General features: G+C 35.3%; 1 protein-coding gene across 2 annotated transcripts in view; it reads right to left on the bottom strand.

Annotated features, from left to right (window-relative positions):
• OLFM3 (olfactomedin 3) overlaps positions 1–27,701 on the bottom strand; it is a 200,253-nt gene that overhangs the window by 8,137 nt on the left and 164,415 nt on the right. For both annotated transcript variants that reach the window (XM_004026218.5, XM_019037350.4), the window contains exons 3-4: positions 24,231–24,386; positions 18,623–18,842 (exon numbers count right to left, since the gene is read on the bottom strand). In XM_004026218.5, the coding sequence (XP_004026267.1) occupies positions 18,623–18,842; positions 24,231–24,386 (376 nt within the window). The remainder of the gene's footprint in view (positions 1–18,622; positions 18,843–24,230; positions 24,387–27,701) is intronic.

The following is a 27,701-nucleotide window of genomic DNA, read 5'->3' as shown; positions in this document are numbered from 1 at the left end:
ACATTGAACCATGAGGAGTTGCTTTTTCAATGCTCCAAATTTTAAACATAAAATTTTAAAGTGGGAAATGATTTGTACAATCCGGAAAGAAATAAATGAGGAATATCATTATCATTATACCAATTCAGTGGCTGCTGCTTTTAAGTAAAAAGTTAGACAAATGAAGCAAATTGCCCATAGACCTGTTTAGTTGATGGCCAGAAACTCCTTCCCTTCCCCTATCCCCATGCTTTGTGACTATGGATAACTTATACCAGCCAGAAAAACACTACCAATTGATTTTCATTCTGTTTGGCAAAGAAGAAGCCCCCAAGAAAGATAACTTTACAGTCTATAAGAATAAAACATTCAATCACAGTCTATAAGAAAGAGGTAGAGATTTTAAAGGTAAATGCCTTATAGAGATAACAGGTCTGACAGGGCAAATATGAACACACAAAGAACAAAACCCCCAAAACTCAAACCTTCAGACCCTGAAGTCACATACAGATGAAAGATGAAGAGATGTAATACGTGACAAAAAGACTTTAATGAAAAAAGTTGTAATATTTTTATCAGCCCAGCCCACCTGTGAATAAGATCTTAGAAATAGCTTGGACTTCATAAATTCCAAAGCCAAAACCAAACAGAAAGCTAGACATTTATGTGAGATTTTAAAAAAAGGTTACTATAAAGTTTTAACTGTATTTTAAAATAATGTTTTTGTCCCTTTACCTGGATTATATTAGTTTGGGTCACTTATTATGCTTATCTTTCTTTTTATTTATTTTAAGTTCAACTTTTATTTTAGGGATACATGTGCAGGTTTCTTACATGGGTATATTGCACCCAGGTAGTAAGCATAGCACCCAATGTATAGTTTTATGAGATTTTTGAACAGCAAAATTTAGAAGTGATTTATTAATCATACACATTGTGAAAGGCAATATGACTGCCTATAAAATGTTGGGTTTTGGTCTAAACAAAACTCTTCTTTCTCATCCATTTATATCATGTTATTTTCTTCTATTTCTTTTCTCAAAACTCTTTTGGGTCCTACTTGTCCTACATATCTTCTTTCCTCCTCTGACTATTTAGAATTGATCAATTTCTATTAGTTCCTGTTGGTTCTTGTTTGTTTGGAAAGAAAAGAACACATACCCAAAGCAAATCAAAGACAAACTAACTATAACTTGAAGCTTATTTTGGCTCAGTTTTCTCTATATGTGCTTCTTATAAGAATAATTTATAATTGGCAGAATACTAAGCTTTGCAGTTAGGAAGATGATGAATGGTAACATTATATTTTGCACTATTAGTTCAGTGATAACTACAAATTTAATAATCTCTAGCATTTCATAAAACTTGAATTGAATATATTTTTCCCTTTTTGTAAAAGAAATCAAATGTGATGGCATCATTATATCCATAGCGTGGGTTACTTTATGATTTCCTCAAATCAGTAAAACTGGACCAATAATTCAGAAGACTTTATGACATTATCTATAGAATTGCAAGACCTTGCATTAAGCCTATTTAGAACATATAAGCTCTACTTCGTACAAACACATAAACGATATATGAGTAAAGTAGTATCGGTTTGAACTAGAAAATGTTAATCATATTCTGAATGGATCTAGTTGAGTATATTTTCTGAATGCAGAATAAGTAGAAGTAGTATTATTTTTAATAATGTCCTATATACATTTTTTAATCAACAGATGATATGAGCATAACAATTTCAAGTGTAAGTAGAGTGTAACAAATAGAAGGGCCTCTCTTTCCCCTAAAAACATCATAAAACATGTGATTTTTTTTTCTAAGCATGGAAAAATAATTCTGACTTAAGATGATGGAGTGATACATGATTTTATCTGCTTTCATTTTCTATGATCTCATTAAAGTGATAGTAAAGGAGTAAAACATGAGGGGAAAAAACAAAAGAAAAAAAGCAAAGCAAAGGTACAAGAGCCATTAGTGAAGAAGTTTTAACCAATTTCCAGAAGGCAGGGTTGATGAAAAGTGGTCATTAAAGATGAAGATGGAATAAGATGCATTTGTGTCTATGCAGAGCAAGTGAGACCCAAGGAGGGAGATGATCTGCCTTGAAGAGAAAAAAGAAAGGACTCAGAAACATAAGTAGAAAGAATGCTAGGAGTGACATGGGACTCTGAAAACAGGCACACCACTTAAACCATGCCTTAAGAGCAATTGATTACATCTTCGTCTGTAGACACAGGACTCCAGAAGGCAAAGGAAAAAAAAATATGAAACTGTGTTGGTGATCTGAGTATACCTAGGGTGATTAATACAGACATTGGAGGGCCAGAAGAAAGCCTCCTACACAATGACATTGGTGGTTTCCCTGCCTACTCACCATAGAAAGAATTGCCAAGCCCTATCTTAATAACAAGAGTTTCCAAGCACATTTATTGTTCAAAACTTTAAAAATGTATGTATAACCGAGGATTGCCAGATATTTTCAAAAAGTTTGTAAGAATGACTGATGTAAATGTTCAGAAAAACCAGGGCTCCCCACAGAAGAGATAACTCAGAGGATAGACAAGATCCTAGTACCTTCTAAGAGATTTGTATAATATATACTGTGTATTGTAAAAGGAAAACACAAAAGAACTATTAGAAAACAAAAATATAATTATATTAAAAAATAGATTGCAAGATAAAAAGAGTTATCTCCAAAATAAAGCAAAAGAGATAAAAATTAAAATAAGAGAAAAAATATGGAGGCATCTAGGATCAATCTAGAAGCTCCAACATCCAGAGAGCAAGGTTTCTAGAATGAAAGGAGAGAGAAAAAGAGGAGGGAAAATAATCAAAGAAATTATACAGGAAATCTCCCCAGTAACAAAACCTAAATATTCAGATTAAAAGAACACATGATAATGAATGAAAAAAGATCTTCTTCTAAAAAACTACTGTGAAATGTTAGAAGATTAAGAGTAAATTGAAATGGAAACTTTTTAGAGAAAGAATATGAGCTTGTCACATGCAAACAGGTAGAATTAGACGAGAATCGAGCTTCTCATCACCAATACTGGATGCTAGAAGACAATGATAAGGGCCTTTATATTTAGGAAGAAAATCAGAGGAAAACAGAATAAAGATATTTTTTAACATGTGCACTTTCCAAAAATTTACCTACAATGAACTCTTTCTTCAGAAATTACTTGGGGATATATTGCAGTGAGTACACCAAGACAGGGGAAGACATCAGACAAGAAAATAGTGACTTCCTGTCCCAGAATGACAACTATGCAGTGGGCTTTGAGAATAATCATCCCAGAATGGAAACACAGTTCCAAGAGGGAGGTCTCAGAAATAAGTGGAATTGATACATAGATAGACTGTATGAGATCCTCTAGAGAAACTGGGTAATGCAGAGGCATTTATTGATGTACACAAAATAATTCACTTGAATTTAACTCTAGTAATAGCCTCCATTGAATGGAACAAATATGACATTGGGCTTAAAGAGGAAGGAAATGTGTCTAAGTCCACCACTTAGCTCCCAAGGAACAATATAAACATTGCTATAATAATGTAAACACTCATGTCTAACTTGTAGAATCAGCCCATAAACTAATTACATAAAACTTCTTACACATCTCATCTGCTCTGTGATTACAGGAAAGCCAAAATATTTCCAACCATGACAACATGGAAGAATAGGTAAAGTCCACGTTGTTACAGAATTAAACATTGGGAGAGGAAATGGAAAGAAAGATGGGGGTGTAACTGTCTTCGTATTTTAAAAATATGGAGGTAAGAGATTTTTCCTGTTGTTGAAAAATAATGAAGATTCAAATCTAAGACTTGAAATTACAACATTGATAGGGTTGAACTGTGAATAGTCATGAAATCATATTAGGAGGAAACATGAAAGAAAGCAGAGTTGGCGAAGTTATCTAAATCCTCATCTTGCAGAGCAGGAAGTCAATAAACAATGTCTAAAACTGTAAACCAAAATAATTGAAGAAAAAAAGCATGTTAATATAAATATAGACATAATCACTAATAGCCCTAAAATTAAACTGTTAAATGTGGTTGAAACTGGGGAGCAGAGCTAAAGAAGGAGACTATTGCTTTTTATTCTAAGCATACAATTTTCCAGCTACGTGCGTACAATATTTAGGTTATAATGTAAAAAGTTCAAATAGCTGCAAAAATGTAGTAGCCTTTAATTTTATAAAGCAAAAATCACATTTATATATTCCCTTTTGAAAAATCATTTCCAGGTTTTACATGCCATGCTTCCTTGGGACCAGGAAGTAGATGAAAATGGAAGACGTAAATAGTTTGCAGAAATGGAAACTGTGAATATTCTGCATTTTAATTTGGCCTTTATCCTGTAAGGAATAGATTGAAATTCTGTTCTTTAAACTTTTAACTCTTACTATTGACATAGCAATCTCTTGCTCTTTAATTCTTTCAACCTTAAAAAATTAGAATTTATATTATGAATTATAATATTTATCACTTAATATATCAAAGCTAATAAATTTACAGTGGTTAGTAAATGTGCAGGAGCTGTAATAAAAGATACTGTACATATGATTCAAGTATGAATGATATGCATTTTCAAAGTAGTTAAATGATTACAATCTTGGAAAAATATACTCCTGTTGAAGATCCACTAGTTAAAGGAGAAAATGTTAGTCTAAAACTTAAAAATATTTTAAAAATGTGAATGATTTTTATTATTATTTGAAAAAATATACATACACAGGATCTCAGAAGTCAGTTGAGTCCAATTTTGTTCTGAATACAGATTAATACAATGTCTCGAATATGAAACAAACATAATGTAGTGTGCGTTCCCACAAAACTTTATACTCAGAGGAAATTACCAAGCGGAAACACAATCTGTAAAAATTTATGGCAACTTCAAGTTCTTTCTATTGTCCAAGTGAATATAGATTTTGTAGTTATGGAGTTCGACTTAACATTTTAGATGGCCAAACTAATGACAAATGGGATCTAATTAAACTAAAGAGCTTCTGCACAGCAAAAGAAACTACCATCAGAGTGATCAGGCAACCTACAGAATGAGAGAAAATTTTTGCAATCTACTCATCTGAAAAAAGCTAATATCCAGAGCCTAAAGGAACTCAAACAAATTTACAAGAAAAAACAAACAACCCCATCAAAAAGTGGACGAAGGATATGAACAGACACTTCTCAAAAGAAGACATTTATGCAGCCAACAGACACATGAAAAAATGCTCATCATCACTGGCCATCAGAGAAATGCAAATCAAAACCACAATGAGATACTATCTCACACCAGTTAGAATGGCGATCATTAAAAAGTCAGGAAACAACAGCTGCTGGAGGGGATGTGGAGAAATAGGAACATTTTACACTGTTGGTGGGACTGTAAACTAGTTCAACCATTGTGGAAGACAGTGTGGCGATTCCTCAGGGATCTAAAACTAGAAATACCATTTGACCCAGCCATTCCATTACTGTGTATATACCCAAAGGACTATAAATCATGCTGCTATAAAGACACATGCACACGTATGTTTATTGCGGCACTATTCACAATAGCAAAAACTTGGAACCAACCCAAATGTCCATCAATGATAGACTGGATTAAGCAAATGTGGCACATATACACCATGGAATACTATGCAGCCATAAAAAAGGATGAGTTCATGTCCTTTGTAGGGACATGGATGAAGCTGGAAACCATCATTCTCAGCAAACTATCAAAAGGACAAAAAACCAAACGCCACATGTTCTCACTCATAGGTGGGAAATGAACAATGAGAACACTTGGACACAGGAAGGGGAACATCACACACCGGGGCCTTTCATGGGGTGGGGGGAGTCGGGAGGGATAGTATTAGGAGATATACCTAATGTAAATGACGAGTTAATGGGTGCAGCACACCAACATGGCACAGGTATACATATGTAACAAACCTGCACATTGTGCACGTGTACCTTAGAACTTAAAGTATAATTTTAAAAATACATAAAATTAAACTTCAAAGTGAAGTTTGATTTACCAGCGAAACTGCCTCCTATGGTATAGGTACCTTATTGCCAGACTGAAGCATTATTTGTACAAAGCAAGAAGACACAATTCTGGTATTTGTCTCAAATGTCTGCATATTTCAGATGTTGAGGTGTGCATAATCAGATGTTGATTAGTTGAAACCTGAACAAGAACTGTCCTTGGAGCTCTGAATCATACCATGAGCCTTATCTAATCAACATTTCCAAACAAACCACAGCACATCACTGGCTTGGGGTGTCTTTGGCTTCGATGGTGCTTGAATCTAATCCAGCCTTGCATCTCTACGGCAAAGGGATACTGCTGAGTCTTAGGTTGTTTCGGCCAAAACTTAGGACAGAATTTGTACCGGAGGTTAAAAGCTTCTGGCTCTTAAACTAAACATTGGGTGACCATGGTAAAGTGGTCTTTTGGCTAGTTGACTCTTTTATTTTGTACCTGGTTTTGTGAGGAAAATTGATTCTTACTCCAGTCAATCATACCTTAGAAAGCAAACTTTACTTTCTTGTAGCACTAAGCATTTCTCTGAAATATGTTAGAGGGTAAAAACAATAGTTACTATTTAAAGATATAATAATTAATTTATTCATTTGACAGCCATTTACTGTGAACTTATTTTGTACCAGAACTATTCTAGGTGCTGAGAATACAAAGGTGAACAGGGAGGCAAGTCGCGTGTTATAGCTTCCCAAAATACTATTGCTTATGCTTCTCCTTTCTGTTGCCTTTTTTCTTCTTCTTTTCTCTTTTTTAAATCAACTGGAAAGGAAATTTAAAGAAAGAAGTTATATAGGACCAATATTGAGAAGAAAAGGACATAGCAATGAGTGCACTAAATATTTGTCAATATTAAATAAAAATTATTGAAATTCAGTCATGAGTACTGTACCATAACAGCATTCCGTTAAGATAGTCTTCTTAGATAACCTGAAATATATCTTATGTTTAGCCATATTTGCCTCTACTCTTCTTCCACAAAACATACTCATAAGCTGTCAACATAGAAACAAGCAAATTAAACTACTGTTCCATGTTTAGTGTTTATAAAAAATAAATATGTGTGTCTAGTAAAAAAATCAAATATATTTATATTTCACCATATCTCACTGATTTGTTCCTGCACACGTGTCTTAAAGGTAGTTGTTCTGTCTGTATGATGGAAACTTATCCCTATAATCAGGAAATCAATATATATCTAGTGTTGGCCAGGGAAGGTCTTATGAACACTTATGAATTTAGTGTTTTGCATTATTTGATTCTCCTCTGTGTAATCTTCTCTCTGTCAGGTTGCTTCATGTCTATCATCAATCAGCTATCTTCTCTCTGACCAGTGACTCAAAATGCCCAATTGCAGGCTTTGTCTTCCTGCTATTACTCTTTATTTGACCTCAGTCCATCACAACTTTTATTCCTGGAGTCAAATCCTTTGGGTAAACTAATATTTGTAGTGTTAATGTAAGAAACATACTTTAAATGAAGAGTTAATGTCCCAAAGCACTAACAATTTAAAAATAATAACTGCATCTTCAGTTTCTTATTCTGAAATAGTGAATACATTAAAAATACTATACTCCAAAGCAATATACTTGTTTAAAACCCAAGGTAGGTATATGATAATTATGTATGAAAATGTCCTTTACTTTTCACTGAGTAGGGGACAAAGTGCTTTGCAGAAAGTTTCTCCACATTTGATGACCATGTAAAGTGGTCTTTTGGCTAGTTGACTCTTATTTTTACCTGGTTTTGTGGGGAAAATAGATTCTTACTCCAGTCAATCTTACCGTAGAAAGCAAACTTTTAGGTGGTTAAAAGAATAGCTTTTGTATGTGCCCTATGCGCTTCATTCATTTATTTATTCATTCATCCAGCTAAGGTTTTTTTTTTTTTTTTTAGCAGAAAGCACTGTTCCAGATACTAGAGTTAATAATGAGAAAGCATGACACCTCTGTTCTGGTGAAGCTTACATTTTGGTGAGAAGACAGAAAGAATAAATTAAAAAACAAATAAACAAACAAACTAAACATATCATACAGAAGCAAATTTAATGCCAAGATTTAAGTAGGGCAATTTTATAAAGAGTGACTGGGGAGCTACTTGATATTGGGAGGGTAAGGAAGACCTCTCAGTGTGTGACATTTAATTTGATATCTTATTGACAAGAGAAGGACATTTAGGCATTTAGTTTATTTACTGGAGCAGCTGTTTAGTGGATTTAGCCATTTAGAGAATAGCTAGGGGAAGGCAGCATCTTAAAGTGGTTGGGGACATGGGTTAGAGTCGGCCTGGATTTGAATCCTGATTTTATCCCTTATTCGCTGGAGACCTTGAACAATTTTCTAACCTCTCAGTGTTTCATGGGTAACAATAGAAATAATATCATATCAAAGTGTTATTGAGAAGATTAAATAAAAAATACGGCTACATGTTTAAAATAGTGCTTGGTACATAGTTAAGTACTTAAGAAATAATAGCTATTATTATTGTTATTGCAAAGGCCTTAATATGCTTGATAAATTAAGAGGAACAAATAAACAGAAAGAAGATCAATGTATTTAGAATACACTTGGAACAGAAGAAGAAAAGATTGGAGAGACGAGTAGTCCAGTAGTCCACATTAATTTTGTAAACTTTGTGAAGACAGGATTTGGATTTTATTCTATGAATGATCAAAAGTCATTGGATTATTTTAAAGGGGGAGGGGAATGACAGAATGTAAGCTGCGCCTTAGAAAGATCTCTCTAGCTATGTATAGAATATTAATTGTAGAGTGGATAGAGTGTAAACAGATAGTCTCATTAAAAGGTTATCAGTTTTGGGAGGCTGAGGTGGGTGGATCACAAGGTCAGGAGATCGAGACCATCCTGGCTAACATGGTGAAACCCCGTCTTTATTAAAAATACAAAAAAAAAATAGCAGGGGGTAGTGGTGGGCACCTGTAGTCCCAGCTACTCAGGAAGCTGAGGCAGGACAATGGCATGAACCCGGGAGGTGGAACTTGCAGTGAGCCGAGATCATGCCACTGCATTCCAGCCTGGGTGACAGAGCAAGACTCCGTCTCAAAAAAAGAAAAAAAAAAAAAAAAAAAAGATTATCAGGCTGATTTAGGTGAAAGATGATGGAAGCAGTTGTGGAGATGGAGAAAAGTAGATGGACTTGGGGTATGTTTTTAGAATAAAGTGGATAGGACTAGGCTTTGGATTAGATGTGAGGAAAGGGAATTTAAAAACTCAAAAAAATAATCAAAGATAACATCTAGATTTTTGGCTTGTCCAGCTAGGCAGATTGTAGTGTCATTTACTGAGATGAAATGACTGAGGGAGGAATGGGTTTGGGAGCAAAAATAAAGAATCCAACAGGGATAATTCTAAGTTGTTCATGACTATTACACATATCAGTGGAAACAGCATATAAATCTAGGGAACAGATACTCCTTTGAGTTTTGACAAAACAGTTTTGATGGTTTTTAGCATAATGATGACAGTGAAAGCCAGGGGCTACATATTGCCTCAGAGGGAAGGCATACACAGAAAAGAGAAAGGTATCTAGCACAGAACGCTGTAAATCACAATATTTATATGACTCATCAAAGAAGCCCAAGAATAAGCTATAAGTGGGATAGAAAAAATAACGTGGTATTAAGAAATCCAAAAGAAGAAAGTGTTTTAAGAAGAATATAGTACTGACCTGTGACAAACACCACTAAGATGTCTAGCAGCATAAGATCAAAGAAATAACCATAAAATTTGGCAGCAAGAGTCACTGCTGATTACAAAACTCAGATAAAGTGTGGTGATCCCGGAAAATGAATCGAAGTTGGTTTGAAAAGAACGTAACCAAAGTAGCAGCTATAAACGATTCTTTCAAGGGAAAAGAAGCAGGGAGATAGGAGTAGGAAAATATGAGATCACAGGAAGTTTTTATTGTTGTGCTGATGATGGTTAAGAAAGGTTTGTTTATAAAAATAATCTAGTAGGGAGCAATACCGTGATGTTGTGAAAGACAATAATTAAATAAATGAATCCCATGAGCAGATGGTAGTTTAATCTGTTTAGTAACCATGAGTAATCATGTGCCTATCTTTCCTTTTATAATTTTTGTGTGTGAGTGTCTGTTTGTTTTTACTCCCATCAATTTCACAGGAAATGTTCTTAGAGTGGTATATTCCATCCAGGTTTGAACACTGAGGCATGAGTTAGGAAGCGTGGTTTCAAATCTAGGCCACAGCATTCAATCATCGTATGAAGCTGGACAATGCCTTATTCTCTGGAGTGGAATTTCCTCATCTATAAAATGAAAATTCTGAAGCTTGACATTTTTTCATTTTAACTAAGGGAACATTGAATAGATAGTGGATAAACAGCATGTATATGCTGATGGACAGAAGGTGGTATTTGTGGTTGTGGTCAAATAAACACCATCAGCGTTATGTTTATGATCACCATCATCTACCCTTGTTCTCAGGAAGCAAAAAGCTGACAGAGCTCTCGATGTTGATTTCTTCTTGGTAGATGCTTCCCTTACAAATGGTTATTGATTTCCTAAGCTAGAATTCATCTTGCCAAATGAAATTAACAAAATTAAAGTTACAGGAATGTATAAAACTGGCAGTGTCTTTGTTTATAATTTTGTGTACCTTAGTGTTAAGTAACATAGGTATCTCCAGATTCTAATGGAGCATAGATACTGTAAAATGTGGTAAAATAAAATAAACAATAAGAGTCATTTTTTACTTCTCAGCTTCCTCACACTAGCCTTTGTTCAAATAAATCATTATCTTTCTCACTTTACTCTCACTTTTTATGAGGACAAAGGGAGCCAGACAGAGAGGATAATTTTCCCAAATGCCTGGAAGACAAACGTTCCTGCAAAGGTGGACGGCAAAGAAGGAAGTTAGGAGTCTTGCTTCATTGATTTTCTCCTGCTATGCTCTTCTGTCTGCAGTAAGATATGAAAACATTAGCATTTATAAAATATTGTATGTGCACATTGCATATATTCAGAAAATGTACTGAAATATACATCTTACCAAATGTAGTAATTGAAGAAAGTGACCATGACCATTTTATTTCTATCATGACTTTTGGACTTTAAATTTCTTACAGTCAGTTACAATCCATATTTATCAATCAGTAGCTCAGGAAAAGATATCATTTGGGATTCAGCAGGAAGATCAGTTGTTTGGACTAACGAAGTGTAAAAACCATCTGTCCTCTCTTTTATTTGTTTACATATATATAATTATTTCTTATATAATCGTACTCTGTAATATCCTGCACTAATAGCTTCTGGATTTGAATCCTAAGGCCATGCCCTTATAAACAAATTAAATGGATTACTGAATATGTTTATGGACAGAATGTTATTTCTTTTTACTTAAGGCCATTAGAGAACTCTTGCATTAAGAAATACTTCTGATTTGATCTTTAAAGTCTACCTATTTAGGTACTTAAAATAAGTTTGTCTGTACCATACATTTGGTAGTAAAATAAATTTATATTATTTAAACTTTTATTTGCATGTCTAGCCTTATGAGTTATATTTGTGAGGGAAAGGTAGGGATAAGAATGGTTATTTAAAATGTTGTATTGGATAGAGCACCGGAATGAGTTTCTAATGGTTATCTGGCTAATGGGATCAAGAATAATATGAACATTCTAAATAACCAACATTTTTCAAAGTTAACACAGTTTCACCTTTTAAATTATTTTTGAAACTCCCTTGACTCTTCCTTTTACCTTTTCTGGGATTAAGCCTAATTATGAACATATCTTTAAGGAGAAGCCTGTTCAGCATTCAAACTGAATGACAACTTGTGTTATGAAATCCCAACTAATTTTACAATTCCTACTTGACTTTGGAAATACAGGTTTTATATTATTAAGAGGCTCATAACTTAGTTGTAATCTAGAAAAATGTAGGAGATAAGAGGAGGATTAATGATAAATAAATATATGATAAAATTTACCAATTACCAAAAATATGGCTAAAATATAACTAAGGTTCCAGAGTTCCAGAAGAAAGAATAAAATGCATAGCAATGGAGACATTGCCATTCTATTTTACAACCTAGAATTTTGGGAAGAGCAAGACTGTTTTTGGTAAATGACTTATTTGAAGATTCAATTTAATTTAAAGGAATAGTCTTATAAATTTCCTCTATTGCATTTCTGAGTCAAATCTCACTCATCTCTACCTCAGGCACACAGCTTGACTTTTTTGTTAATTCCTGCTTTCACTGAGATCTTTCGTGTCTCTTGCTTTAAGTGCTAATAAAGCAAAGTATCAGATGTTTTGGAATGAAATACTGCATTGCCATTGAAGAGAGAACAGTTGGCAATGACAACAAACATGAAAAAAGGCTGTGCTTTTATTTTCCTTTCCCCCCAAAAGCTTTTTGGCTTTGTAAAAGATATTGATGTGTTTTATATTTGACTCACATTGATTTATTTCTTGAAAGCAACTTAAAGCTTTTGATTTTACAAATCAAATTTGCTCTTGACCATTCTGCAGATACTAATTTTTGTCCACTGTGTTTCAGGTATATTGCAATGGTCTCCAGAAATTCAACTAGAACAAGACATTGATTCTGATCTCTCAGTGCAGGGAGAATTTATCTATAAGGGTGTAAAGATTTAAAACAGAAAAACAAATGGGCATTTTCTGTAAAATAATGTACTAAGTGTCATGGGAGAATAGGGGAGGTGGTTGTGGGAGACCATGCCAGGGGAATCCAACCGCATTAAGGAAAAATCATGGAATAGTTAAATTGGGAAGGAAGAGTGTCCCATGACAAGGGAGAGCAAGTTCAATGTCAAGAAGGTAAAGAAAGCATGCACAATTGAGAAACTGGAAGATTAGAATGGTTAAAGCTTACAGTAAGTGCATCATGAGAACCTGAGAACTCAAGGCCTGGAGAATCAGGCAGAGCCCATTTCATGAAGACAAAGCATGCAAAGGTGTTTGGATTCCATTTTAAAGGTAAATCACTTGAATACAGGTGTAATATAACAAGATTTGTATTGGGGAAAGATCACACTAAATATTTTTTAGTGATGGAGAGCCAAAACAAATGATCAGGAGGCCATTTGAGTAATTCAGTTGAAAAATCATGAATGACACTCTGAATTAGGCTGGTGGAAGTGAGGATGCAGAAGAGGTGGTTTTGAGAAATTGGTGAGGGGGAGATAAAAGATGTGGCGATTGCATGGCGGTGTGAAGTTCAGAGAAGAATTAAGAATGAATCTAGCCTCTTTTTTTCCTACAACAATTGGGTGGATGGTGGTTCTATTCATTAAATTAAAGTTATTGATATATCTGGGGGGGTCTTTATTATTTTGTACCCCACAAAAGACATTATGTATGGGGAAAGAAATCTCAGTCTTTGAACTCAGAAGGACTTCCATGTAAAGTGATTGCCTCTAACATGAATCTTTGGCAAGTTAATTTAAACTTTCTGAGTATCTGTTTTAGTGAAGTTGTTGATACTAATGCCTAACCCAGAGTTCTTGCATAGATTGGAAATAGCACATGCAAAGCAGCTGGCCTAGTTCTTGTCAAGCAGTAGGCATCCAATATTGCTGTAGTTATTGACTTATGTGTCAGTTGTCCCCACTAAAATATAACCTTGACAGGAAGAGGAAGATGGTCTCCTTCCCATCCTTGTATCCACAAATACCTAGCAAAGTGCCAGCACACATTAGAGAGTCAATAAATAATTGTTAAATTAAAGTATTAGCCCACAGATACTTTGGTTCTTGTTTAAAAACTAATTTGGCATAAACGGTAAAGACAGTAACTCAAGTCTCTACTTGTGACCTTAAGTTTCTAATCTTCCTTCTGTTAAACATGAAGTCCCAAAGCTGTGTAATAGAACCTAATGCTTCACTAGATGGCACCAAACCATTGCCCTAAAACAGCACTAACACGAGGGGAGTTGGGGCAGAGGACTGGAAAGCTGGAAAGCCTTATTATAATCTACATTAAATATCTATTTGGTGTTCTTAGGGGTGTGTACAAACTTCAATCATGTTTTTTTCAGTCGAATTCTCACATCCATACAATTACATTCTGCATATCTAGAAACGTGACATGATTCAATTAAGAACAGGGGACTTTATCCTATTCCGTCTTTCATTGGAGTACATTAAGAACTTAGAAAAGGACATTACTGTACCTCATTCAGGCCAGAGGTCCATCGCTGTTGAGAGATTTTCCTAATTTCTCCAAACCTTTAATTCTCTAGTAGAAATAAGCAAAATGGTGCCCATGGTGCCCCAGTGGTCTTGATGACTTATGATTCCTTTGGGATCTTATTTACTATTTGGGGATAACCTAGATTTTGCAGGCAATAAGACTAGCTTGGTTTTTAGCATCTTAAAATTCATGTGATGTATGCTGTGACATTTATTTAAAAGCAAATCCACTGAAAAAGTGAGGGAAAACACATTCATCATTGTTGTAATTTTATTGTTTCTCTCTAATCCATTTCTACCCTCTACTAATTGGCCGTGTGGGTTGAGAAGCATTTGTGTAGAGTGAAGATGTCTTTGATGAATAAGCCTTCTTGCTGTTGTTATTATATTGCTGATTCTGTAATTATCCAATGTCCCACTCTAAATATGAGCAGCATAGCAACTGGATTATAGGCCCTTTTGGAACAATTGAACCCCTGATATGCTTTTCTTTTTCTACCCTTTCTGTTAATGGTCCTGATGTTAACATCAGTTTTCTTCCCCAAGTCTATGCATTCTGATATATGGATAATTGGGTATTTGTTTATGTGATAATATTAGCCTTGGAGTTCAAGGGTTCTCAGAGATGAATTGATCCAAACTGTACCAATTGCCAGGAAATGTAAATACTAAATTGAGTGTTAATCAAACTATAACCTACTGCTATACTAAAAGTTATATATTTGATTTCTTCTGCAATTGTGTATATACATACATATATTTATGCACTATATATAACAACATATATAATATATACTACCACACATCTTCTTTCAAGTAGAGTGGCTCTTTTAAAAATAAAAATATGAAGTTTCATTTATTTATTTTTTCAGTAACCATGTGGCTTTATACTTCACTGTATAATGACTGTATGGCTCTGCCTGGACGTTTTCTACATTGTAATTAAGGGTTGTGGTCCAGCTGATAAAATATCCTCTTTGCTCAGGAGATGCTCAATAAGTGGTTAATTGACCTAAACATGGTGGGATAGTAAAACTAAACAGTTATTGAGATAAAAAGCATGAAAGAGTTACATTCATTGTTTGTGGCAATGGCCCCTCTACTAAGTAAATAAGAAACTGAAGTCTGCTAATAATCTATGAAAACATTTATGAAATGTGGGAACTATTTTCAGTATTTTATAAAGTCATCTCAATTAACTTATATAGCAACCATCTCATTAAATAAGAAAGTTGAATACCGATTTTATTGCTATTTGATATTTGTATTATATTAGTTGCCAAGTTTCATTTTAGATTAGCTAAAATAAAAATAAATATTGATTAATGCAGTTTATTTGACAATCAAATTCTTTCTAACATTGTGGTCCACTGGATAAAATTAATTAAAAAGATCCGTGATGTTACAGATATTAAGGATCAAGTCCTAAGCATAAGGACGCTATAGAAATATTATGCAAAGTTCAATAGGAAGAATAAAAAGGATGAATGCGTGCCTACTTAGATTAACCCTCTTTGTCCAAAATATCGGAAGAGGCTATATTTGGGGGGTTACGTGTAGGTTAGAAAAAACAAACAAATGGGGTTAAAAAAGAGCTGAGGAGAATATAGAACTACCCAACTGCAGTATAAATTATTTCCATCTAGGTAAACCAGACAGAATACCTGTAGAAAGAAAGCTCATTTATAAAATTGAGCAAATCCCAGAAGTTGTTTTTTGTGTTGTTCATTCAAAAACATAACTGACATATGTTAGGTTTCAGGGGGTTTACTAACTAGAATCATCCTATTGCCTGTCCTTGCTTCAGTAGAGTGCATTTGTACTTAGCAGATGCCGGCTCACTACATGCAATGCCTATGTGCTTGGGTTTATTGTGACATGCTAGGAAGAGTGAATTGATTCTCAGGGTCTGGAACGGTTTCTCTATAACAAATGGACCTCCTCCTCAAAAGCAAGTCAAAGCCCTACACAGACAAATCCTACAGATTGTCACTTGCAGAAAATCTTCAACCAGATATTTTATGAGCTAATAGAAAATGCATCTGGATATTTCTTTGTAAACTTCATATTGTTGAGGACACTGGGTAATTCTTCATTTGAGATTTGCTTGTTATCTTATTTTGTGGAGACACCATCTGGCAAGCCCTGTCACTAATATGGGCATTAAACTAAAGATATTTCTTAATATAAAAAGAATCAAATATAACAGCAGAATTTCCTTATGTAAGCAATGTTTACCTATTGTATATTAACCATAAACTCCACAACTCAAATTATAAAAGCAGAGCATGTAAAAGAATTATTTAAGTGCTATGTTAAACAAATAACTTTTCCCTTGCTTAGTCTTATCATGCCCTGCCATTTTGACTCAAATAGGATGTGGCTAAAAAGATGCATTTCTTGTTATGAGTATAATAGATCATTCTCTGCTACTTGAAATAGGTAATATGGTTGAAAAGTGTAGAAATTATTCCTATGACTCCTTATAGAGTAAATTTATTCACCAGATATTTATTGAGTGACTTTTCTTTGCCAGGTAGTTTTCTAGGCATTGGAAGATACAACATGTAGAGTGAACATGATAGACATTGTTCTTGTCCTCGGAAAAAAAGTCTAGCAAGACACATTATGCTACACATGCAATGATAATGAAACAAGAGAAGTCCAATCATTAGTGAAATATCAGGATTTGGAAGTGCCTAGCGAGGACACCAGCTTAGTCTGGGAGGGCAATGAATGATTCTAGCAAGACACAACATTTAAACTGAGACCTGACAAATGAATAGTTTATCACATGTGGCAGGTGAAAGTGCGTTGATGGAGGCAGGGTACATAGGGGAAGGAGTGTTTCAGGAGCAGGAACAAACAGCATCTTATAACAACTCCATGGTAAGACATTGTAAGGCACACATGACTGGGGCTTAGTGTGTGAGGAGAGAAGTGGCAAAAGCTAAGCCTGGAGAAGCAGAAGGGGCCACACATGAAGGGTCACATAAGCCATGGACTGTATCCTACAACATAAGGAAACCATAGGAGATTTTCAACAGAGCAAAATAATTTCAGATTGATACTTCAGAAAATCCCTTTGGCAATAATGTGTACAAGGAGTTAGAGAGGAATGAAAACTGGAGTCACAGAATCTATTATACATAGTTGATTGTTGGAAGACCAACTGTAAATGAAAAAATGTAGACTGTGTTTGAGGAGGAATAAAGAGCTGAGGATTCTTGAACATGTGTTTCGGCCTTCAGGTTTACCTTACTTCCTCCTGATTCATTTTGTTGGATTCTCTTAGAAATCCTGGTATGATGACAGTGGAGCCTCCGATGTAGCAATTTCCCACACTATTTTGAGTCTGTGATAACTGAATGCAACATTTTGCATTTTGGATTTCTTTTTATCACTTGAAGCATATTTGTAAAATAGTCTTTGCAATGTTCTTGTAAGCCACTCAAATTTTATTTTAAATGTTTACGTTTATTCACTGAAGTTTTCTTTACTAGAAATTCATCTTTTGTGTGTGTGTATGTGCTTTACTTCTCTTCCCAATTTTCCTGATCCACAAAAGAATTTATTTATCTTGAGAGAACACTTTCTATGGGTATTGACTTGCCCTCCCTGTCATATCACATCATATCAACAACTAAAACACTGATCCTAAATTAACTTGTAACTCCTCCTTATTCAATTCATGGCCACTTATTTATTTTACATTCAAGTTGCAGACTAGTCCCATGTTGACTTCAGTTAAATAATTAGCTCATGGATATCATGAAAGAGTTTGTAACCCAGACCAGATTGGACCACACATTTTAGGAGGTAAGAACTAGAGTCCATGACCTATGCATGTCACATGCTTGACTCTTTACACAGTGGTGAGTACCTATTTAAGTAGTTGCCACCTTTTCATTTCTTGAGTAGATCAGAGCAGTTGATGGCAATTCTGTAAATTGGAGGAATTATTTCCATTTGCTTTAATAATTGCTGTTTGACATTCGGTCCCAGGGTAACTTCCCTTTTTCTAGTCTCTAAATTTCTCCACTAACCAAAAAAAAAAAAAAACAGACAAAACAGTTTCTTTTTCCTTTAGCCAAGCAATGACTGATATCACATATTGGAAAATAAAATGTATATCCACTAGTGTAGTCCATAGAGTTGACTGTATTTGCCAGATTACTTATTTGAAGCCACCAAATGGTAACACAGTGCTCTAAAAATCAAGAAACCATTAGTCTAGCACAGAGTACCCAGACATGCTTAAGTCATTAGGGGACACTTCACATTTAGAAAATGGGCTCTGATTTCTTTACAATTAGATATTTTATGACTCGTTATAAAACGTAAGAACACAATTTTCTTTGAAACTATATAAAAACGTAACTTAGACAAATTAAATTGTCATACTCACTTAGCTTTTTCATGCAGTCACGAAGTCTCGTTTCCAAGCTCAGCACTCTTTGGTGTAGTTCCTCGTAGTCATAGGCACCAATTTCCTCCTGAATACCAGTGAGGACAGCAGACAGATTCCTTATTTCCTCCTTGAACTGGGTGATTAACTTAGCATCTGTTTTGTACTGTTCCAGCACGGGGATCAAAGGCAGGAGCTCGTCCATTTTCTCTTTCAACTCCTGTGAAAAGCAGCCTATTGTTCCTGAGAGTCATTTAAAACAGATCATGCTGCTCTGTTCTTTTTATTATGATACTTAAAGGGAATTATTAAAACAGCTTCAATATTTCATATTGATTTTTGGTTGAAATTAGGTATTTTGTGAAAATTTAAGTGGTCATGTGATTATTACTAGTAAGTCCATTTATTTCAGCTTTTCCATACAAGAATCTTTCTTTAATGCTTACTTTTCTATAACAAATGTATCCTTATCATAATTAGAAAAACTTCCTATGGTAGAAACTAGGACTATATACTATTTCATTTTCTGGTAACATTTTATATAGTGAACAATGTATTATCTAGTTAGGAAATATAAGCAGAATCCATATTCTAATTATGAATTCAGTTTGAATAAAGTGATTGAAAATAGGTCAAATACCCTATGATTGTTCAGTTGAGTCTAATCATCCACCTACTAAGTATCCATGTTATGGAGCACATACAGAAAATTGTGGACTCTGGATCAGCTTTTCTCTGACACTTAGAATTTTTCCATCATGGCCATCTACCAACTTTGTTTTCCTTTGTGCTCAGATATTCCTTGATCTTTTAAATATCAATTTTAGCACAACTTCATTATGAAGGTAAGTTCAGTAAGTGTTATAAATCAGGTGAAGCATCCCAAGGCTCAAATAAATGTATGTTACTGTTTACTATTTTGAATTATTACCTGTACTTCGACTCCATTTATCTTACCATAGATAATGTAAAGGTCATTATGTATGGCAGAATTGCTTGCCCATGTGGTGAATTAACTCTTTAAGAAACCAAGGTGTGTAGTTTATGTAATAGATGAGCCAGTTACACAGAGTTGTTTGAAACTGAAGCATTGACTTTCGTCAAACACACACACACACACACACACACACACACACACACACACACAGACAGTGTATGTTGTCAAGCAGTATCCCTCACCCCTAGCCGTAACAGGACTGAAGCACGCCTACAGTTTCACCTTGGGTTTCTAGACATGTCACCGTTACTTCTTTCTCTCTAACTTCATAGTAGTGAAAATAGTAGTGAAAATAAATAAATATTTATTTATTTCAGGAGTTTGATTCAATTGTGAATTTATTGGAAATAATGTCATTTGTGGAAAGAGCAGTCCCTCTTATGATTATTTGAGAATAATACATAGATGCTGTCAGAAATCATACTGTACACTAACTGATTTAAGGAGCTGAAAATTGCATTTTTAAATTACATTCAGGAGATGTTATTACTATAAATGCATTAAAATAGCAGGAGCTCCCATTGCTGCCCTGATTTATAGGTTTGAGTTTCTTGTGGGGAAATTTCCACTTGCTCTGTAAGTTCAGAATCTTTGAATTTGTTCACATGTACATATTGAGTGGGAGGCTAAGGAGAGACTTAATAATGAGAAAGATTCATAAATATCACAGTCAAAGGCAGAATTGCAGTGCTTTGCTCATTTTGTCAGCTCATTTGGAAATAGACTTATTAAAGTATCTTGTGGTATCCCTAAAGGAAGACACAATTGTTTCATTAGGATTTTAATGAAAATATTTCTGTGGGTATCATTTTCTGCACATTATGACAACTGTTACAATCAAAGGTTTTACATTCTACTATGGGCATATTTAAAAGAGAGCAATTCAATGTCAAAATGTTGGTAGCTTTTCTTCTCCCTCAATTCAAAACTAGGTATATTTTTTAATCTTTTCAACAATTCATAATTTGATTATTAGCAATCAATTGTGAAACTCTGAAAACTTATATGAGAGCATTGGAAAGTCCACCCAATGCTCATATCAAATACTTAAAAGATTACAGTAGAATAGTATAGACCTGTGTTTGCTAATCTCTTCTAGAATCTCACTTTCTACTATGCTGCTTTTACATCCAAGTTCTTAGCTAGAGTAGAGCCAACATCAATCTCTTCATATAAGAATGTCAATCTCAAGTATACTAGTTGGCATAAGCTTTCTATCTGAAAAAGTGTAGAAGACAAAACCTACTTAACATTCTTGATACGATGGAAATTGTGTAACAGAGGAAGTTTTTTTTTTTTTTTTTTTTTTTGAAACGGAGTCTCACTCTGTCACCCAGGCTGGAGTGCAGTCAGTGGCGCGATCTCGGCTCACTGCAAGCTCCACCTCCCGGGTTCACGCCATTCTCCTGCCTCAGCCTCTCGAGTGGCTGGGACTACTAGCGCCTGCCACCACACGCAGCTAATTTTTTGTATTTTTAGTAGAGACAGGGTAGGAAGATTTTTTTAAAAGTATTCTTCAATATTGAATTTACTTTGGAACGTTCCATTTCCTCTTTTCAAGTATAGTACTAGCACCTAGAACAAAATCCAACTCATGGTAGGACTCAAGAAATAAATAAACTCCACAAATATAAGTTCAGCACCTAATTATTATTATTTGTAATTCAGAGACCTAAAGTCTACTTGGAGAAGCAATGCAGCATTAGTATTAGAAGGTATAAGTCTGGAATTGGACTTTGTGAATTTGAATCTTGGTTCTCATGCGTATTAGATATATGACTCTGGATAAATTACTCAACCTCTTTGATATGGTTTGGCTCTGTGTCCCCACCTAAATCTTATCCCAAATTGTAATTCCCATATGTCTGGGAGGGACCAGGTGAAAGGTGATTGTATCATGGGGGTGGTTTCCCCCATGCTGTTCTGATACTGAGTGAGCTCTCATGAGAGCTGATGGTTTTAAAGTGTGGTACTTCTGCATTCATGCTCTCTCTCTCTGTCTCTCTCTCCCCTCCTGCCTTGTGAAGAAGGTGACTGCTTCCCCTCCCAACATGATTGTAAGTTTCCTGAGGCCTCCCCAGCCATGCAGAACTGTAAGTCAATTAAACCTCTTTCTTTCACACATTACGCAGTCTCAGCACAGATCTTTATAGCAGTGTGAGAATAGACCAATACACTCTTTGTGCTCCAGTTTCCTTATCTTTAAAATGGAAATGAAAATAGTGCCTGAGTTACAAGATTGTTGCGAGCATTATACAGTTAATATAATGAAAGTGCTCAGAATTATACCTTGAATATGTATAATATTCTGAAAAATCATTATTGTTATTATCATTACTGTTATTTGGATTTTGACATATAACTTCAGCGTATACTTGGATTACATGAACTAGGAAAATCCAAGCCATTATGTCACATGGTGCTGCTGCCTGAAAATTGTTTTCTTATTAGTAGCCTGGCTGATTTGCTGCTAGGCAATTTATAGGACTAGGCACATTATTTCTTTGGGGTTTATCTCAATTTTGTATCCTTTTTGTTTCTTAGTTTCCTGTCTTCTGTCAAAAGTTCCCAAAGAGCACATGCTTCATCATGCATTCCCCAGCCCTGTCAACCCTGACACTCTCAAGCTGTCCTTTGGCTTTGCAGAATTCTCATTGCATTGTCCATCTACGCCAAACAGTCTGAACTCCTCTCCTCCTGACTAGTTCCTTCTGGGAATGCTCTTCCCACACCTAAGGTGCCAGCTTACTATTTTCTACTTTGCCGATGGCCTCAGCATTGGGTTCCCATTATTATTTTACCATCTACACTCTAACCCTGAGAATTGAAAATTGACATAGTAAATCTTTTGGTTTTCTTGATCCCCCTATAATTTAATAGTGCAGGGGTAGGGTCACTAGTACGAAACTGCTTTTTCATAACTCTTCTCCTGGTCTTTTTAAATCAAAATTAATTTCTCCTCCCTTTGTGCTCATAAGTAATGTTTATGCCTCTATTCACCATTAATTCACCTGCCTGTTAGTTGTCTTTCATAGAAGACAGATTACGTATAATACATCCAGCAGAGGGGCTAACCGCACCTTGTATATGGTATGTGCTCAATAAATACTGGCTAAAATTAATTCTTTTGCTCTTCATCCTCATATTCTTCTCTGTTTACCATTTATCCATAAGTTTCCTATTTATCCAGTTCACTCACACTCTCATTTTCAATAATCTTTAAATTTAAGTATATTCTAAATCTTGCTCTAATTTGTCGTAATTACTTAACCTGCTGGTTTTGCTTACTTCTCTCTTCAATTTAAACCTCATGATTAATCACTTCAGTCCCCTCTCTTTTCAGTACCCTCAACTGTCTTGCCCTCTTTTTCTCCCTTTGTGACCTTCTGGGTAAAACTTTAAAACCAGTTCAGGGTGTAACGCTCTTCTATACCTCTCTACTCAGTCTCTGGAGTACCACTGAAGAAAATTACAAAACCATGAAACTTTCTGCCACATTCAAATGTGTTATGCAGAGACTCAGTTACATGTTCCTCACTAGCTCCCCACCAGCCACCATTATGTGTAGGAAGCACTCCTTTCCTTGCCCAAGGACTTGAGTTCAGATCCACTCCCTGAACATCAGCAGTGAATCTCACTTCCTAACTGACAAGAAAACCAGAGGCTATTAAGTGGGCAACCACAGTGTTTTATGAACTATGTGCTGTGCCTAGGTAAGGCAAGTGGTTTACTTTTAATGGGAGCTCAGATTGCATTAGCAGACCAAGAGTTTTTTCTTTTCTTTTTTTTTTTTGAGACGGAGTCTCTCTCTGTTGCCCAGGCTGGAGTGCAGTGGTGCTATCTCGGCTCACTGCAAGCTCCGCCTCCCAGGTTCACGCCATTCTCCTGCCTCAGCCTCCCGAGTAGCTGGGACTACAGGCGCCCACCACCACACCAGGCTAATTTTTTTTTTGTATTTTTAGTAGAGACGGGGTTTCACCTGTTTAGCCAGGATGGTCTCAATCTCCTGACCTTGTGATCTGCCCGCCTCGGCCTCCCAAAGTGCTGGGATTACAGGCGTGAGCCACCGTGCCTGGCCTAGTTTTTTCTTAAAATTCATAACTCTTTCATATATAGTTAACAAAAGTTGACATAGCATGATTTTTTCTCCATTTTCAGTATTTGTAAATAATTGCCAATAAAACACTTAAAATCTAGAAAAATACTTTATTTGGATAAATTTATGAAACAACTCTCTCCACATGCTCATATTAATGGCATAGTTATCTCTTTAAATAATTTATATCATCTACATCTTTCTTCATATTAGCAGGACATAAAACCATTAGAGAAACATTTATAATTTAATTATTAATTTTCCTTGGGGAAATTTCCCTTGTTTCAGAAACTCCACCAAACTCTACAAGAGTGAAGCTTTTTCTATAGCAAGACTTCCATGTCTTCCTACCAGCTAATGGTCAGTTTCAGTGGAGAGATGACTGAAATCCCCCATGAGTCTTTTACCTTGCACATATGGGCCAATGCACAGTCATTTCTAGCTGAGTGCCCCACTGCTGTCCATCCCACTCCATGTCTGATTTGGATTGACAAGATTGCAGAAGTCAAACCTACCTGAAAATGCTTGGTCATAAGTGTCTTTCGATCATCTTCAATCTGCCGAAACTTTGCCTTCAGCCCTTTCATTTGGGTTTCCATTTTTAAAACATATTGGAAATCTCTCTGAGTTCTCAAGTTTAAGACTTCAATAGACTGGGACATGTTCTGAACCTGTTGAACAAGAATATTGTCTGTACATTATTATCTGTTTGCAGGTTTGTGCAATCACTAAGAAATAGCAAAAATGCCGTTAACATAAAAACTAGAAGTGTCAAATTCATAATTGGGTTCCCATATGACACATTTTCAGAGGAACAATTCTTCATTATAAACATTTAAAGAATTCAGCAAGAGAAAATTATACCTAGACAGGAAATTTAAAAACGGGCATTCTAGCATTAGAACTGACCGAATATAAATGGTCTTAATACATTAGAAAAATAAGCTTTAAAAATAGAATTTTCATTTTAAGGCTTTGTAAGCTAATAACATCCCAACCTGTTAAATGTCAAAATAAGTTGTTTCTGTAAGTACTAATTCTGACTTCTTAAATATTTAGGATGTTTAGCAATTGTGGATGGTAGCGAAGTGTCGAAGAGGCCTAGAATGCATTCATTCTAGCTCAGTAAGTTCTTAATGGGTCTAAAGTACTCCCAGGGGTGAGACTGAATTGACTAAGACAAGCGGTAGCAGTACTAGAACACTCCCTAAATTGGACAGCATAGTGTTTGAGGGACCTGGAAAATGGTAACTGCATCAAGTGCTTGGTAGACAGGTCTTAAACACATTTCAAGCCAATGGCACCATCCCAGGTTCACTGAACCCTGGGCTATTTGGAAGTAAAAAAGAGGTAACCTATAACACATGCAGAAATGAGAGGAAAAAATGACTGGTCTAATTTTTGTAGCAACAAAAATCTGAAAACAAAGAGAAAGCATCTAATAACAGGGGATGTGTTAAATAGAGAAATAGAATATGAATGACCCACTATGAAGAATAAGATAGATCTCTATGCTGTTAGTACTCAAAGCAACAATTTTGGTATCACCTAGGAGTTTGTCAGAAATGCAAAATCTCAGAAATGCTCATCCAGAACTACTGAATCAAAATATACATTTATCAAGATTCGCAAGTTATTCCTATGTCTATTAAAGTTTGAGAAGTACTGCTCAACATAGAAAGATTTCAATGAGAAAAGCGAATGTAAAGCTCTTCATAAAATTTGATCTTTTTGTTGCTTTTGTTGTTGTTGCTGTTTTTTGTGAGACGGAGTCTCACTCTGTCACCCAGGCTGGAGTGCAGTGGCATGATCTCAGCTCACCACAACCTCCGCCTCCTGGGTTCAAACAATTCTCCTGTCTCAGTCTCCTGAGTAGCTGGGATTACAGGTGCACGCCACTACGCCTGGCTAATTTTCGTATTTTTATTAGAGTCGGAGTTTCATCACGTTGATGACTATCACCTCAAGTAATCCACCCACCTTGACCTCCCAAAGTGCTGGGATTACAGGTGTGAGCCACTGTGTCCAGCCAATCTGTTTATTCTAAATCAAATACAAATACATACACACATATATAATCAGTAAAAAGTTATTTTCATTGAAAACATGTGATTTACGAAGGGATGACTTGTTCAGACACAAATTTTTGTCATCAGATAAAGTGGCAATGCTAAATGGATCAGCCAGCTGTAAAGTTCCCATAGTTGATACATTCCTTAGAACTACAATATTGGAAAAAGGCAGTGAATACTGTCTTGGCCTGCCTCAGTTCTTTGCCTTTTTTTCACCCTTTTCTGTTCCCTCTGCTGTCTTGATCCATCATCTTGCCCTATTTGGATCCTGTCCTTTTAGGACATATTAAAGTTTGGCTTATGTTAAAACTAATTGTGTTATGTGGGTGTGGAGTAGGGGCAGGGAAGTGGCCTTCCCTTTGTGAGCTCCATGAGGTTAGAGGCTGTGTCTTACTCACATCTTCCATTTCCAAGACCTTACGCAGAACCAGGCACAGAGTAAGTGTTCAGTGAATATTTATTGAGTAAAATTATCTTGGGTTTGTAATAGTAATAATAAGTATTTAGAATTTTAAGGAGAGTCTTCCTCCTCCTATCTCTGGTTAGGCAACAGCATTATAGGAATGTAAGTATTTCTTAATTTATTAAAAGTTTAATATTCAGAAAGCTTTATTTTTAATTTTCAAAATATTTAATCTAGCACAAAATTACTAAGACAACATTGGAAGCATGGTAACGCCATTGTGGATAAATGCAATGCTTTCAACATAATTTTCTAACTTCATTTGTGGTTAAACATGTATAAGGAAAAGCCATTTGCATTAAAAAAAACTGTCTACGTATTTAAATATGGCATTTGTCTGTGAGGACACCTATCATTAGCATGGCTGATATCCTGGTAATAATTCTATATACCTGGGCCAAGTCTATACAATTAGAAAATGATGGGCAAGATAAGTTATTCTGGATAAAGTTAAAATAGCCTGTCTTTATTTCTGCCTTTGACTCGCCCTATAAAGTTAATTTTCAATTTCATTTGTGTTACAGGAAAATGCACTGAGATAATTTTTGCTAAGGCTTGATGGTGACCTATATTGCAGAATCATGTGTAATTAGAAGAGCTACATTTGGGGTAATGGCTAGCGCTAGAGCTGTCTAATTGGCCAGGATTTGGCTTCAGGTTGTCTTAAGCATCTCTTGCTGGTTATAACTAGGATTGTTTAGTTCCCACTGGCTATAGAGGCCTACAGAGCATCAGTTTCCTGATGACACAAGAGACTGAATACCCATGACGACATGAGTAGGGAAGGAGAACTGTCTGCTATGTTCCCTCTTTTTGTTGGCTTATCTCTGCGGTTGTTCTGTGATTCAGCTTTCCAGAGGTGTTTCTGTGATTAGGATCTCTCAGCATAGTTTGGCAAGCTCATTGTCGCCCTTCCTGGATAATTCTTTTGGAATTTTTATTTATTCTGGTTCTTTGTATAAATAAAATATCTGGGGCTCTTCTGGACTTAAACACAAATTAACTTTGATTTTCACTCTCACTCATAATTGGTGAGGTGGCCACTTGAAAAAAAAGGTCTATTAATTAAATACGTTTGGATAGCCTTGAATTTAACACATATAAACCGATTTCTTGACTGTGGGACTTAACAAAAACTTTAGTAGTAAACTGTGTATTAGAAATCTTCAAGAGTGAAGTATCATGTATAATGTTTCTTAAACTTATGTCATTGGTGAGGATGATGGCAGGGTCCTATTCAAAAAAAATCACACTTTAGGAAATATTGACTTAGATAATACAAGACATCTTTAACTGTACAGGGAAGCTACATAGTTAACAAACAAATAATTTTTTAGGTGAGCAATTTTAGTTTTGGCATACTAAGACCTGAAATACTGTGAAACCAATTATATTTTTTCTAATATTCAATAATATAAATACCTGTTAAATGGTAAACGGAGCATCACTTA

This window comes from Gorilla gorilla, chromosome 1 (genome assembly GCF_029281585.2).
Source record: "Gorilla gorilla gorilla isolate KB3781 chromosome 1, NHGRI_mGorGor1-v2.1_pri, whole genome shotgun sequence".
Classification (NCBI taxonomy): Eukaryota; Metazoa; Chordata; class Mammalia; order Primates; family Hominidae; genus Gorilla; species Gorilla gorilla.
Note: the sequence above shows the minus strand (reverse complement) of the source record. Positions and strands in the feature narration are given on the sequence as shown.